Source organism: Thunnus albacares, chromosome 6, assembly GCF_914725855.1.
Source record: "Thunnus albacares chromosome 6, fThuAlb1.1, whole genome shotgun sequence".
Classification (NCBI taxonomy): Eukaryota; Metazoa; Chordata; class Actinopteri; order Scombriformes; family Scombridae; genus Thunnus; species Thunnus albacares.
In genome coordinates this window covers 21,629,675-21,645,450 of record NC_058111.1, presented here as the reverse complement: position 1 = coordinate 21,645,450, position 15,776 = coordinate 21,629,675, and the positions used below count along the sequence as shown (strand labels likewise).

General features: G+C 37.9%; 2 protein-coding genes and 1 long non-coding RNA gene across 4 annotated transcripts; 1 reads left to right on the top strand and 2 right to left on the bottom strand.

Annotated features, from left to right (window-relative positions):
• Nucleotides 1-911: 911 nt before the first annotated feature.
• gdpd1 (glycerophosphodiester phosphodiesterase domain containing 1) lies at nucleotides 912-9,463 on the bottom strand. Of its 2 annotated transcripts, XM_044353277.1 has the most exons (12): nucleotides 9,284-9,463; nucleotides 8,902-9,051; nucleotides 8,652-8,694; nucleotides 8,117-8,252; nucleotides 7,248-7,293; nucleotides 6,830-6,951; nucleotides 6,218-6,307; nucleotides 5,607-5,740; nucleotides 3,803-3,862; nucleotides 3,405-3,456; nucleotides 2,723-2,885; nucleotides 912-2,692 (listed from the first exon to the last, which is right to left on the bottom strand). In XM_044353277.1, the coding sequence occupies exons 2-11, from the start codon at nucleotides 9,035-9,037 to the stop codon at nucleotides 2,751-2,753; spliced, it is 954 nt and encodes a 317-aa protein (XP_044209212.1). In that variant the 5' UTR covers nucleotides 9,038-9,051; nucleotides 9,284-9,463; the 3' UTR covers nucleotides 912-2,692; nucleotides 2,723-2,750. The 2 variants fall into 2 exon arrangements, with proteins under 2 accessions (XP_044209212.1, XP_044209211.1); XM_044353276.1 differs by having other exon boundaries at nucleotides 912-2,885.
• Nucleotides 9,464-9,507: 44 nt separating this feature from the next.
• LOC122983516 (ion channel TACAN-like) lies at nucleotides 9,508-14,131 on the top strand. Its single transcript, XM_044353275.1, has 13 exons — nucleotides 9,508-9,534; nucleotides 10,772-10,871; nucleotides 11,107-11,225; nucleotides 11,460-11,576; nucleotides 11,726-11,785; nucleotides 12,000-12,095; nucleotides 12,217-12,306; nucleotides 12,459-12,524; nucleotides 12,702-12,763; nucleotides 12,871-12,963; nucleotides 13,093-13,157; nucleotides 13,437-13,505; nucleotides 13,873-14,131. The coding sequence occupies exons 2-13, from the start codon at nucleotides 10,803-10,805 to the stop codon at nucleotides 13,984-13,986; spliced, it is 1,020 nt and encodes a 339-aa protein (XP_044209210.1). The 5' UTR covers nucleotides 9,508-9,534; nucleotides 10,772-10,802; the 3' UTR covers nucleotides 13,987-14,131.
• On the bottom strand, nucleotides 11,245-15,766 carry LOC122983518. Its single transcript, XR_006403723.1, has 3 exons — nucleotides 15,470-15,766; nucleotides 13,838-13,980; nucleotides 11,245-11,495 (listed from the first exon to the last, which is right to left on the bottom strand). It is a non-coding gene; the product is annotated as an uncharacterized LOC122983518 (long non-coding RNA).
• Nucleotides 15,767-15,776: the final 10 nt, after the last annotated feature.

Below are 15,776 nucleotides of genomic sequence, written 5' to 3'. Positions count from 1 at the left end.
TCTTGTAGACGTTTAGCAGCGTGACTCTGCACGTCTGTTACTTGTAGTTTTGTAATACGTAGCTATACTTCTAGCTGATATGAGCAAAAACCCGTGTCGCGCATGCGCTGTGGCGAATAGTTAACGTTATGAAAATGCACAATTTGATGCATTATTTATTGTATTAATTAGCTACCTTGTGAATTATAGAGCCATCGTTATCGTCTTATTACCCTATTAATAATGTACCATGCTTAGTTTTATAGAAGTTTGTTTCATATTGGAACACAGAAAGCTAGAAAAATAGCTAATATACTCTTCTGTATCACTTCTTGTTTACTTTAAAATTCAGTAGTCGGAACACTGAACGTTGTCACCTAATTTTTCGGGTTATTTTTCAAAACGACAAACTCTACTGTTTCAGATCATATGAGCGCACTTCGGAGGACGTTAACTATCTTGACAGCCGAGTTTACGATCTTTGGCAAACGTTACACTGTGACTCGAGGAATAAATGACAGGCGTATCAGCCAATCAGCAAACAGATACGGCATAGCAACACCACGCTTATTGGTTGCGAGCAGTGACTAGCAACCAATTATTCTTACTGAACTATCTAGAAAGAAAGTATCTGAGAGAAGTTTTATCGATGATAATATTGTAAGAGAGGGACACAAAATACGTTACCGGTTCTTGTAAAAAAAAACAAAAAACAAAAAAGGTGGGAAAAAAACGTCTGTGCGAATGACTTTCAAGTCACAAAAGATGGTCAGCATCATCATTTTTTCTGATACTGAGAAAACTGAAGTTACTCCAGTCCACAGCGCCACCTGCTGTCTGTCTGTATTGGAAAAGTGATGTTTTTAGATTAATTAAACCGTGCAGTTGTCAACAACATTAGAAATCAGTTTTTCCACTATAAATACACACCATTTATGACAATATTTTAGTCTTTATTGATATAGAAAAAAATGTAGTTTTTCAATAATCTCCCATTGAATCTAATAAGGAGATAGTGGAATAAGGCATTTTGGTTGAACCAAGCAGCCAGGTCCCACAACTGGTTCTGTTAAAGTCCCAACAGCTCAACAAATAATCACTTGAGCATGCAAAACAAACATACACTCAGTACAGCACAGATAATGTAATCAAAACATTGTACAGAGTATATTAATTGCTGAAAGATCTGTAATATGATTGGTAGATCACAAGTGTTTCTCTCAAAGAACAATGATTCTGAATGAACAATGTAAAATTATCAGGTATAAAATAAATATCAATCACTCACACTCACTAATAATAAAAATGTCTGACAACAAACTGAAGAAAATCAAACCACAATACGGTTTTGATTGTAAAATAGCAAACATACAGTACATTCAACCAATCTTACATTCATTACTGACCCTCGCTGTGTGGTCACAAGTTTGGATTAGAGCGCGTCAGCAGTATGATAATCTTAATGATCTTTACACATTCAAACTGTGACACCCCACAGCGAGGGATCAATAGACAATTGCTGTCTTTAATACATTTCAATTTCAAATCACTGCAATAAAGCAATCAAACAACATGCATCAGTGCCTCTACTATCTTGACAATAAAGTTTAAAGCCCACACATTGTGTCATACTTCTTGAATATGAAATTAACACCATTTATGATCACATTAACACAGGTGAAAACTCATTACTAAAACAAAAACAATTAAATATTCTCTGTTGTGCAAATTGCTCTCAGATTAAATAATGGACAAGTGACGCCCCAGTCAATTCGTTTGATTCAGAGTAATATCTAAACTAAGCAGCTATGACACAGCTATGCAACCCATTGTCTTTAAAAACAACATATAAAAACAGTTTTTACAGTACAATCCAGTTAAATTTAACTTGCCGGTGCCAAAAACTGAAATACACACCAGTGGCGCCTCAGTACTCACACTGTCCATGTTGATCTGAAACCAAAACTCAGTGTAACTAAGGGGCTTGTGCCTGCACGCTCTTATTTGTAACACATATCAAATGTTTGGCTGCATGTGGCGTCTATAAAAATATCTTACAACTGAGTCAATTTGTATATTATTGATGTGCTTAGTAACAGATTGTAAAAACGAAAAAGAAAAAAAAACACTTCAAAGCATTATAAAGCAGCTGCTAAATTACTATTATATTAATTAATTAATAATACAGCTGCAGCTAATTAACATTACAGCTGCATCTGCTGGTGTTTATGCTAGCACAGTACTGCAAACTGTCAGTTACGTACTTGAAGGCGTTCGATTATGGAATTCAAGACTGATAAGACTTGCAATTGCCATTTTGTTCCATGTTACAGGTGTACTTTAAAGGATCATGTGGTTTTAAATAACTGTGAAATGCCAACACAAATCTCATACTGCTGTGTGTGTGTGTGTGTGTGTGTCAGTGTCTATTTGGGGACAAAGAACACAACTTAAAGGAGATAATAGCATATAGCAAGTACAGTTTGTGTCCTTTATAAGAATTTTAGGATTTAAAATACATGGGTTTGTGCTACCAGTGTGACGACTGGTTCCTCAGATCAGTGCAAAACATGACGGTGATCCCTACCGACTGTAAAACAGTGTGCGAGTAGCCCCGCTGGAATGCATGCAGTAAAAGTGGACGCGTGGGGGGGCTTGTTTGGCAGGTCAGTCAGGTTGAAGGATAATCACTGGTGTGTGTGTGTGTGTGTGTGTGTGTGTGTGTGTGTGTGTGTGTGTGTGTTTGGGGGTGTGAGGTAGATTTTGGCAGGTCACTGGGGCTTAGAAATGCCATTCCGGTCCATGAAGTCTTTAAGCCTGGTGGGAAAATCTGTCATAACTCCTGTGGCTCCCAAGTCAAATGCCCTCTGGAAGTCCTCCTCGTCGTTCAACACCCAGATGTACACCTGAAACCAGACGCAAGACTTGTACGGTTAACACACACACACACACACACAGCAGTGGACGTTGCACAAGGCTCAAGAATGCTTCTGTACTCGATTAGCAGCCACTGTAGCCTATTTCCGAACATGTAGGAATCTTGGACATTTCCCAGTAACCGCTCTTAACTACGCCATTACACTTCTGCAACTAGGTCAAACACTGAGAGGCTGACTGTTGTTGTTGTTGTTGTATACTATGGAAAATTCTTCTGTGGTTCTTAGAAGTAAAGATGATACAGAGGAACGCATTGACACATAATATGGACCCCATCACTCTTAACTGTCAACGTTCGATATACTGGTTTGGAGCTCCAACAAAGTGCACATACATTTCCTTAAAATAGAGGTAGTTAATGTCATTATTATGCCTTCACAATATACATTTATCATTTTTGCATCACCCATGTATTCAATCTTCCTTATAGAAAACTTTTTTTCTCCATTGTGAGGAAAGCCACAGAGGGCACATCGTGGTAGTTTTACCTGAATTCCTCTGGCAGTTAGATGCTCAAACAGAGCTTTCCTCATCAGCAAGCTGCGAGAACAGATATAAACACTCATCAGCAGGGAGAAACTGCAAGTACAGCAAGTGTTGACCAAAGATTCAGGACGACCAAGACTGTACAAGTTTAGTTGTAAAATTGTAAAAGTGTCGCATACGTATGTGTAATTTCATAATGAGGCCTCAGAATACTTCACATCAGCACTTTAAAAAACAAACACGTGTTAATTGTTCAACAGAGAGAGAAATACAGAAATAGTCACATAAAAAGAAATGTTTTAACTGTTTAAAACTGTGAATTAAAGACACCCACAGACTCAGCCACTTAAAATAAAGGGGATAGAGTTATTTCCAATATTCAGACCGATGAGTGACTTACGTGTCTGCAACCCAGGTGATGAATCGCTGACTCTTAGTTAATCTGTCAGGATCCTTTAATCTGCAGAATCACACAGAAAAGTTAAAGTGTTAGAGAGTGTCACAGTGACACTTAAAAAAATGCATGAAGTGGTAGGACATTTTCTAGTATTCAGAAATATATTGATCAATGCTTTTTCACTTTTTGCATTACAGGTTACTGGAGCTGCAAAAATGTCCGTTACTAAGCAAAATGTCCACTAGTCAATTACAGCCCACAACAACAGATGGAAACACAGACAACACATTTTCTGGGGACTGCTGAAATTCTGTCAAGGAAATGAAGGAAATCATTAACTTCAGTTGACGTAAATGAAGTAGGCTGGGAGAAAATGTACACAACAAACGTCACAGACACTTATTCGCATAATAACTTGTTGAGCACATACAACAGATTGATGAAACATGTATGTACAGTAACAGTGTAAATGTATGAGGGTGAAATGTTCCTCTAACCGGCATTACGTGATCATTTAGTACAACATAAATACTGTAGCAGCCTTGACAGAAGTGTAATAAAGGAAATCACTTAATCCTTAATGAATGTTCAGCACGCATAATCTGCTCTATGACCCTGATCTTTATGAACCTCTGACACATACTCCAGGACACGGTGTGTGAGTGTTTCTTTCAATGTCTTAACCAGTGAGTGAGATCATCTTTCAAACAGCCTTGTGGCTGCAAACAGACAGAAAGGACAAACTGCAAAAACTCAACCAGTGACAGGAAGAGAAAGAGCGCTGAGTACAACAAACCCAGGAACCGCAGGTCCCTTGTGCAAATTTTAAAACCTTAACAAAAAATTTTAAGCAAATTTAACTACAGAGAACAACGTAATATGATGTAAGTTTTATCATTTCATAGGTTCCAGAGAGCTAAAACCTATCTAATCTGTTTTCAAACCATCTTCCATCTTTATCACTTACTATTTTAAAAAAGGACACATGCTTATCCAGATTGAATTTGTTTTCTATTAAGTTCTCATCTTAGGAGGAAATGACAAACAATTCCTCACATTTTGATAAATAACTCTTAGCACAAAATCTCAAGGCCTTCATCAGCTTGTAGTTTAGTTCAGAGCTTCAGTGATATCTACCCTGTTTCTGTTCAGTTTGTCTCTGGAGTCAGACATGATGATGAAAGCCACAAGATGCGTATGAAAGCTTTGGAAAATTTCCAGCAAGTGGACCTTGTGCTAGAATGTTTCGTCAAACTACGACTTTCAAAGTCAATAATGAACCAGCAAACTCCAAGTCCACACATTGTTCACTCAGAGAAACAGCAGGTGGTTTGGGTTTTTTTTTTGACTATAAATGGGGATCAAATTGTCGCATTTATTGAAACTCTTGCTAACGGATGGGCAGCAGCTAAAAGTATTAATGCCAATTGAACCTTTTAAGTCTGATTTTATTCTAGTAGTTTGTGATAGTATGTATGCACTAAATGTCTTGATAGGTTTGTCCCTGTTCAGTCAGAGTTATAGTTTAATGATGTGTCCTAGTCTCACTAAAACCCATTTCAGGACTTGAGCCTCAATTAAGGGGAAAAAAGTTTATACCCATGTAAACCAAACCCTGATCTTTGACCCACTGCTATCAAATGTTGTGTACTTTCAGATTGATACTGATTACATCTGGTAGAGTGTTACAGTTGTCTGACCAACTAAAACTGTAGAGGACATCTGTGTCATGTTGTACAACACCCTGTAGAGTACATTTACATGTTTATTTCTATGTGTTTGTACACAGTCTATGGTGTATACCTACTTGGTAATAATAGAGGGCATTGGGATCTCCAGGAACTGCTCCTTGAGGGGAACAAAGGGGAGAAGGCCGGTGTAGAAGAGGCCTAGCAGCTGTAATACTCTGGGAAAGCTGAACAACACTGGAATACGAGGGTTCTACAAAACACACACACACACAAGCAGGATTTGGGGTCAGTTCCCTTTCTAATTCAGTCTCTCTAATTCAGTGATATGTGAAAATGAGTCTGTACTTTCAGAAGGACTCTTGGGACGATTTGTCTGTCAAGAAATTGATTTAAGACTAACAAACAAGCGGATACAGAGTTATTTATATTTAAATATCTCCATAATCAAAGTTTTCTCTACAGTGAGTGAAACTATATTACAGATTGGTAGCAAAACATGCACTCTTCTTCCCTCCTACAGGAGCTTATTCACCCAAATATTACATAAAAATAATATTATTGCTGGTGGCAGGTTCAGTGGAGATTCACTTTCTGAAATGACTGGAACAAATGTAAACTAAACACATAATTCTGTTATGGAAACAACACCGTCTGTAAGTGAACAATGACGAACAACCTTGCATGATATCTGTCTAAATGTAAGGCCATGTATCTCATGTCAGTGTACCTCTTTGTAACACTTCTTCACAATCTGGTTGCTGGCGTTGCCCCACACAGTCAGATGCTCTCTGTCGTATTTGATGACCAGCTCGGAGACCTGCAGGAATAATAAGTCATCATCAAAAAAAATCCATACAACACATGGTGCTGTACACAAAAATTATGTGAGCAAAATGAAACAGAAATCTTGTTATCATTTCATGTTGCCTATTGCTATTGCACTCAAATGCTGCCATCTTTCAGAATTTGGCTACTGAGGAGCATAAAGCATATTAACAACCTTTCAAGTCACTCTTGCCTTTGTAATTTGATGTACTTTCTGTTAAAAAAATGAATTTTGGGACAGTCCTGGTTGATCGGATGGGAGCTTTGTGTTTCCATGTTTATAAGGATGAATAAATTGAACCTTGAAAAACGCCAGTGATGGTTCCTCAATGTCTGTTTATCTACAACTTCTGGTACACAATGAGGCAGCCATTGATTGGCTTTTCATGAATTATAAGTTATGGAATCAGTCATTATCATGTGTGGCTGACAAAAACCCCCAAAAAAGAGCATAACAAGATTGCTTTGCGAGAGATAAAGCGGCAAACACACATACATACACACACACACAAACCTTCTTGATGAGTGTGCTGTTGTTGACCTTGATGTCAATGTTGACAGGGGTGTTAGGAAATGCATCAAAGATGTCCCTGAGGAGAGGGATGCGTTTGTCATCTCCCCCCTCGCAGAAACACTCTGTACAGACAAGGACAAGTTGAAAACACAGTCAGCTCCAGGTTGTGCTGAATATGACAGCTGGGGGTGTATTGGTCAGTGACTTCAAAATAAATTATCTGACAAAAGTCAACTGTCATCTAAATACACTCACAACATGGATACTTGTACTTTTAATTGTGTATTTGATCCTATTCACAAACATCACATAAATTACTGAAAACCCAGAACACACTGACTACTGATGTTGCTGAGCATGTGTGTAGGTGATGTTAGCTTTGAAATGATTTCATTAGTCACGAGTATGAGATGCTCACCCCTCTGAAAAGTTACACCCAGCTTGCAAAGGTATGGAGGGAGCTCCTGCAAAGAGCACACAGCAGTCAGTGGTTGACAGACAAAAATACAGTGTATAGTCAGAGTCTGTCAGGTCAAACACAGAGGCGGCGTAATGAGTGTGACTGAGGGGTTCAGATTAACGACAGCCAATATGAAGAAGATGAGAACCCCGCAAGGACACGGCAGAACAAGATTAATGTGAAGAAGTATGTGCTGCTCTGTGCTACAAGGCCAAAGCAAAACAGAGAAGTGAACAGTAGTTCCACAAATCTCATTTTGGTATCAAATTATATATGTCATTTGACACCTTTTGTTATGTTCTCTGGCTTTCAAACACACATTAATTACTTCATTATGTGAAGCTCATAAGGAAAACATATATCTGAGCTGGGAAACACTCATTCTACAGAACAGCAAACCTAAGTCAGCAACAATTAATCCACTGACTCGCTGAGAATTTCTGCTGGATATGTTTTTCTTAAATCAGGCAAAGGTTCACCATGTGACATAATCAGGTGACCGAGTAAGGTTCCCACCTGATCAAGGCACATGATCCATCAATACTGTTACCTCAAGAATACATTCTCAAACATAAAAAAGTAATTATAATATAATTTTCAGAAATATTCTTGGTTTCTAGTATTTCGCTTGTTGATTTTAACTACATTTACACTATGAGTGAACATATAAGTGTTATGATCAATTTAAACATTTTCCTTTCAGAGGTTTCCTAGAAAGAGACGAAATTAGAAAATATTAAAAAAAAAAAAAAAAAAAAAAAGTAGTTGTTTCTCCGTCAGATATAGAAATGGAACGATTAAAGAGATATTGCAGAGCAGCGACTCACAGCGTAGGCCATGTCGGCGATGTAGGCGTTGATGCCGGTGGACCTTTGCAGGTTGGCATCATGTGAAACCACAACCTGTTCATCTTTTGTCAGGTGGCAGTCCAACTCCAGCATGTCTGTGCCAAGATCCACAGCACTGCATGAACCAACACACAGCACACATGTATGAGTATACCTGAAAGACGTCACTGACTTTCAGCTGTAGGCTCACCACTGAGGTCAAGAAATAATCACCAGCAATGATATTTGGACAAATGTTATAAAACTTAGATCACACACATTTAATAAAATCATGAAGCAGTTCACTTCCATTTAATAAACCAGCCAGACATACAGGAACAGCAAGGCTGGATAAACCGATAAAGACAGACAAACAAAACAGGCAGTGGTCACAAACCAAGCTCAGATGACACACACACACACACACACACACACACACACACACACACACACGCACAAGCACCAGTTATGATTCCCACATGCATGCAGAAACCAAATAAAGGGCTGTGTCATTATGACTGAGGTTTCTACTCACTGCTTGAAAGCTGCCATGGTGTTTTCTAAGTTTTCACCTGCTCCTGCAACACAAAAAATAAACAGAGTGTGGTACAGTGCCCTCTCCTTATATTTCAGTACACAGTAGCACAAGAAATCATTTTTGGTCTTACAGTGAACTCTTATTCTCCACCATTGAACAAGTGTCCTCCTGTAAATATTTAGGCATCTATTGTGGACATAGCCTCATCTTGTAGTGAAGCATGAGACCAGGACCACTGTTGTCTCACCTCCACGGTGGGAAATGTGTCTGCTGAGGAAAGCCTCTCGCTTCCTCCGGTGCAGAAGAGTCGGGCATTTCAGCAGCAGGGCAGAGGTGAGCACATAGCCCGTTACCGTCGACAGGACATAGACAGCGGCACACATCTCCAGTCAGTGTGCTGGAAAACAACCACAACCCACTCAAAGTTAACATCTGCAATGAAGCAGGATTTTAAAATTAACTCGCTGTCTGTCTTCTCAAAAAAAAAAAGACATACCGAGTTGAGTCTCAGTAACAGTAAGAGCGGCTGTCCCTAACAATGCACAGTTGCAATAAATACAATAACGTACTAGCTAAATTAGGCTAATGTTAGCTGAGCCGGGGGTCGTACATACAAGATTAAATCTTACCTTTGTCATCAAATTGTTTTGGTTTTCTTTGTTTTCCGACTTGATTAATCTAGGCAGTTCCAGTATGTTTTAGTTAATGTCCAGGAATCTGTATAGCTAGTTACTTTTATGTGAAGATAAGGTGATGAATTGGCTTCTTCTCTGCAGTAAGCTTTGAGCTGCACAGCTGTCACAACAGAAACACTAACCGGCTGCCGTCAGTTGGTTGCGCATGCGCCTGTCATCACCGTGACGACAACAGTCACTTCCGGGTAGGCAACTGGCAGTTATGTAAAATTGGCAAACCTGTTTATTTCTGTAGTAATTTTCAGCCGTAACTTTAAAGTTCAAAGCTATATAGTTGAACACAGTGGTCCAACTTTTCTGACGTTTCTGTCGTGCTTATTTTATGTGCTGTGTTGCTTTGCTGGTGTCTTTGATAAACCAAATCTACCCAACAGCGACATCCCACCGCCGGCCGGACTAACTGTTGAAACATTTTGTACTGGAGAAATTATTACAGCAACGTGGTTATTGACCGGGACCTGCAGTTTTTTGTTATTTCGTTTAAATTTAATTCAACCAGAAAAATGAATGGATTGACCTAGTTTACAATATATACACTATAGAGAGAATTACATTTAAACTAAGAGCTAAGATTTATGTCTTAGATGAAAATTGGTCAAAATTGCTTACCCACGTGTCAACTATAAGGCTTGACCTTGTGTAATAATAAAACGCTCACATTTAGGACATATCTTCTAATTGAATTTTTGTTCTTCCATGTGCAGAATTATATGGGTTGACTTGATATAAATATGTACATATATACATATTTTGTTACTTGTTTAAGAGATGGATCCTCCCTTGTGGTTTGTTTGTTTAAGGTGTGTGTATTATGTCTGGGTGGCACCTTTTGGTCCTATGTACCACTTTTGTGTATATGTGTTCTTTAAAAGTTTAATAAAGGGAATTGTACAGTATCAAGACACTGACTGTGCGTCTATTTCGTGCAGTCTCTACAGGTAGAAAGGACACACACACACACACACAAATACAAAATTACCATCACATTACACAAGCAAGAACATTTCCATAGACACCAGCCTCTATGGTAAAGTGAGTTACTGCTCAGTCCCTTCATTCACCCACCAGAGGCTGCTAATGTGCTGTGTAAGTGACAAAATTTGTCGAAAGAGAAAATATGCACAACAGAAACATCTAGCTGTCAGGGTGCTCAGTGAGCTATGGCAAACATAAAAATGTGGACATCTAGTCTTTCCATTGTATGCAATATAACAACAATAACCACTGTTAGCTCTGTGAGTGATAACTGAACAATGTGATAACCAGAGAATTACCACATAACACTGTCCAGATTGAAATGTTGCACATTTGTACCAGTCAAAGTTCACTTAAACCGCAATAAACTGTCTACAGAGATGTGATACACGCCCTGAAGACTAATACTTCAACATAGCATTATGTGCAAGTCATTTCTTTTGTCAGAATAGTGTGTGAACAGTTAAGTGCTCACAAAATGCCTCGAGGTTTAACAGACGTTCTGGAAGAATGGAAATGTCTGGAAGAAGAGTATCAACATGCTCAGGTAAGAAACAGATCGTAATCAGCTGACAATATCAAATTATTCACATGGGGCAGGTGTATCAATGCTGAAGTGTTACTCCAACCTGATGATGAAATGTTAAAACTAAAAAAATATTAATAATGCTAATGCTAATTCACCATATTCCAAGGAAAGTTAAAAAAATACAGCAAATATTCCTTTTAATCTACACATCCCTTTGCTTTATGACATAAACTCATGTCATTACGTCATCCAGGAGACACACCGGATGTACTTACAGAAACTGGATGAAATATCTAAACTACAAAACAACTGCTCTTCCTCCATTTCGAGTCAGCAAAAGAGACTCAAGGAGATGTCCCACCTTGTGAAAAAGTAAGTGTCCACACACAAATTTGCATGGATACATGTTTATTGTCATATATGCAGATAAATACAGCACATCAGGCCATACACACATTATACGCTCACAGACTCACAGGGAGGAAGATAAGCTTACTGATACGGACAAAGTGGACCCTCCTCAGCTGACACTCAAATGACCCTCAATTGACTCACATGTCGTCATCTGCCAACGATATAGACTTGTGCCCTTTCATCATCCATCAGATGCAGCAAAGGACTATCAGAAGAAGATGCTAAGACCTTGGATGAAATAAAAGAGAAAATGAAGATGCGACCAAATGCTTTCTTTGAAATGAAAGCTTTCCTTCCCAAGAAAAATGGGTGATGACTTCTGTTCATTCAAAAGCCCTAAAATACAACTTCATGTCATTACTATGTTTAAAATACAACTTAAAAATACATTAATTACATGTATTACCTTATGTGAAGTTAAATAAAGTGAAAATGAATATTATTGTTTTATGTTACAGACTGTATCTCAGTCTGGTTCTTGGAAATGTGAACGTCACTCTTCTCAGCAAGCAGTCAAAGTAAGCACTGAACCTTAACCCTGAACATCAAGTGAAATGATTTATCACTATCGCTCCAATAGCCACTTTAAATCAATATTTAAATTCTCCTTTATTTCCATGATTCAAATTAGGACAGAACAATTTTCTTCGCTGATGATATTCTGCCTATTTTATTAGTTTTGAAAAGCCCGGTACTATAAATTGTGTCCTGATTTTGTCACCTCCTTGTCAGATTTGCCTACAAAGATGAATATGAGAAGTTCAAGCTGTACTTCACTGTCATCCTGCTGCTATTCTCCTTCATATGCTTTTTCTTTCCGAGCTACAGGTAAGTATCAGCATGTCACTTCACGGCTTCTTCATCCTCGTCAGTTACTGTGGGTTTGTTTACATGGACGCTGTATGTACAGTATGTTTAAATCCAGCACTCATCTTTTGTTTAACTTTAGGTTTCTTGATGCGATCCTTAATTTCCTGCTGGTGTGGTATTATTGCACTTTAACTATCAGGGAAAGTATCCTCATCAGCAATGGCTCCAGGTCAGCCCAACCACAATAATCATAAATACCATATTTTTCATAAATACAACATGTTCATAGTAAAGTAATTTGCCTCCTTCTTTAAGCAATTCAGTTTGACTAGGTGTAAAAAAATACAATCTAAATATCTAATAATGTGTCCTGCATTACAGAATCAAAGGCTGGTGGGTTTTCCATCACTATGTCTCAGCTTTTCTGTCTGGTGTAATGCTGACATGGTGAGTAGAGAAGAAGATTAAAAAAACCCAAATAACAAACGAAATGAAATGAAATACCAACAAGAAGCTTGCCTATGATTAATTTATCAACATTTCTGTTCATCTTAAAGAAAAATCCATCCATTGAATTGTACTTTTTGCTTTAAAATGACAAATGTTCTCCCTTTTACATCTAAGGCCTGATGGGAACCAATACAAGATATTCAGAAACCAGTTCCTTGCCTACTCCTTGTATCAAAGTAAGGTCAAGTACTTGGAACATATTTATGCTTCAAGCTTTTCCAAAGTCAAACCGAAGCCTGATCAGTATTGTCTTCTGGGTGCTTCTCTCATGTGGAACACACAGGTTTCGTTCAGTGTCTGCAGTGCTATTATCAGAGTGGATGTCTGTACAGACTACGAGCCCTGGGAGAAAGACACAACATGGATCTGACCGTGGGTGAGATATACACCGTAACACGCCAAGGACACTGATGCCCCATCAGGCATGTATCGGTTCCTCGTGCTATAACAGATGTAAGAGTAAAAAAAAAAGAAAATTTAAAGCCTGTTTGCTTTCTGTTTTTAGAAGGATTTCAGTCCTGGATGTGGAAAGGGCTGACGTTTCTTTTGCCCTTCCTGTTTTTTGGTCATGTGAGTACAGTCGGTGAAACTGAGACACTTTGCAACTACACTTGTGAAATTTCCTCAAACTAATTGCTTAGTTTGCATTAAAAATAACACTTTGTCATGGTTTAGATTGGATTACACAGACTAGCTGATAAAAAAAAAACTGCTGATGTCATTCTAAGGCTCATATTTAGGCATGATTTAAGACAATGTTTAGGTTATTGGTGCTTGCGCAGTTGAATACTATGTCCATTTCACTTTTAAACAAAACAAACCCACAAGTCCTCATGTTTTGTCTTATAGTTCTGGCAGCTCTTCAATAGCATCTCTCTCTTCAGAATGGCTCAGCTCCCAGACTGTAGAGAAGGGCAGGTCAGTCCCCAAGTTGTACTATTTCACCGTGTTCCTGCTTTTATAACGTTAAACAAATATGAATTTATTATGTGAAACATTTGTTTATACTATACACCACTAGAGGGCTTATTACAGTGTCTGTGCAATGAGTTCTCATTTGGTTAAAGATATTACAGACACCTTGTTCAAATAATGGTTTTGGTGTGTATTTTTCATTTCTCTTAGTGTAGATATGGCTTGAGCCTAAAGAATTTGCACCAGCATGCTTGGATGTAACTCCAGCTGACTACATTCCCATTTTGTCTCCTCTATGTATCCAAAAAATGATTAATAAAAGCTATTTTGCTTACTCATGTTTTGTTCTCTATGTTCCTTATGATGCCAGGTCATGATGTGTGGTCTCTGCTTCCTTATTCTGTTCATGGGAAATTTCTTCACCACTGTTGCTGTAGTTCGTCAGAAGCTCAAGAGCAGGAATCAGAAACCAAAGCATCTGTGAAACATAATAAAAAATGCCAGAAATGTTGTCTCTTATGCTCCTGTCTGACTGAAAACTCATATAATCACTGCTGCTATCATTAACATTATTTGCTATAATTAATATGCTGTCAACAAAGTCTGCTGGCTATTTTACAAAACACGTACAGTAGGAACGCAAAAATAAATCTGTGTTATAATGAATCACTTGCCATTAAAAGTTAAATTATGCTCCACAATGCTTCTGTGTTTTTGTCTTTGTTGTACTTTTACATATTTTGTGTTTGTACCTGCATGTGTCTGAATATGTTTCTTCTTTTGGGCTTTTTATGTGGTTTAATTTGTATTGAGTGTGAATTCACACTCAACCCCGCAGGGACTAATGAAGTACAGTCCACATGATCACATTATGTTACATTATATTATTCTGTTTACATAATCATAGAACCAGGGGTGGGAAGTAATTAAATATTTACTCAGTTAAAATTAGTATTTCAATTTTATGTTACTTTATACTTATATTCCACTACATTTCAGAGGCGCATATTGTAGCTTTTACTCCACCACATTTAGAGCATACAACTATAGTTCACAGCTGTAGATATAGTTATTTTGCAGATTAAGTTTTGATGTACAAATCTGGTTATGAGCTTATAAAATACAATGTGTTGTTATAGATTAAATGAACCATAAGTAAAATAGTTAAAGATCCTCTTGAGACATGTTTTAAGATGTATATAAAGTACTCTACTTTGAATAATAATTTCTGTCTAATATAGTTTTCCACAAAAAAAAATATCTTGTGAAAATCCTTAAAATGATATCTGTTCCTTCTCTCTCATCAAAAATTTCAGAATCTAGAAATATGCAAATAAGTTTCATTTCAAAAGTTTAACTGTAAGACACAAGATGTCTCTTTGTTCACTGTTAAGTCCTTTGTTAGTGTTTGTGCACTGGAGGCTTCAAGTTTCCACATCACACTTATGTAAGTTGCACACTGGACCACATTAGCTTCCAAAATATCTGTGATGTCACTAATCATGGTCATAGGCCCACCGCTTCAAACTGGATTTTCAATGAGCACAGAGAAACTTTTCTACTTTCAGCAGACAAATGTGAAAACAGCCTTCTAATGTCAAACTCTGCACATACATCATTCTGCACAGTGAAGCTCAAACATTCAACTGAAGGAACAAGAAGAAAAACACATTTTTTTTAGCTCTTCCTTCACCGGTTCAACATTAAAATCAGAAATAATGATCAAATATTATACAACATAACACTGACAGGGGCCCACTCTGTTGCATAATGAGTGTTTACTTTAGGTACATTTTGCTGATATGTACTTTTACTTAAGTAAGATTTTAAATCCAGGAAAAATATTTTTATATAAGAATATTTTACACTGGTTTTGTGGTAAAAACCTGAACACTTCTCCCACCACTGCACAAGAAAGCTGAGCATGCAGACACATGCAAAGCTCACAAGGTTGTTGGGTAATCTACCATGTGTCCTTAGCACTCTGGACATAAACACCCTTTAAGTTGAGGCGAACAGCTTTGATGAGTTTGGCTGTCAGACTGTCACGGATACAAAGAGTCTGTCCTATTGGCTGGATTGCATAACCGTGACCCTTTGCCTGCTGCACCTTCAGCACATTGAACAAGCATAGCAGCCAAGTTACATGTGACGTTACGTTACAGACTAGTCCAAGTGAAGACACGTGTCTGCAGAAATTAAAGACAAATGTGCTTATTCTCGACAGCCAATCGAAGCAGAATTGCCTCTAAAAAATACACACATCTCAAGCTT

Excerpts from the sequence above, each read along its gene's own strand:
- gdpd1 (XM_044353276.1), bottom strand. The coding sequence starts at position 9,037 with ATGTGTGCCGCTGTCTATGTCCTGTCGACGGTAACGGGCTATGTGCTC. Across the intron at positions 7,294-8,116 it reads TCGCCGACATGGCCTACGCT|GAGCTCCCTCCATACCTTTG; the intron begins GTGAGTCGCTGC and ends TGCTCTTTGCAG. Across the intron at positions 5,741-6,217 it reads TGAAGAAGTGTTACAAAGAG|AACCCTCGTATTCCAGTGTT; the intron begins GTACACTGACAT and ends TGTGTTTTGTAG.
- LOC122983516 (XM_044353275.1), top strand. The coding sequence starts at position 10,803 with ATGCCTCGAGGTTTAACAGACGTTCTGGAAGAATGGAAATGTCTGGAA. Across the intron at positions 11,786-11,999 it reads CTTCTCAGCAAGCAGTCAAA|ATTTGCCTACAAAGATGAAT; the intron begins GTAAGCACTGAA and ends CCTCCTTGTCAG. Across the intron at positions 12,096-12,216 it reads TTTTTCTTTCCGAGCTACAG|GTTTCTTGATGCGATCCTTA; the intron begins GTAAGTATCAGC and ends GTTTAACTTTAG.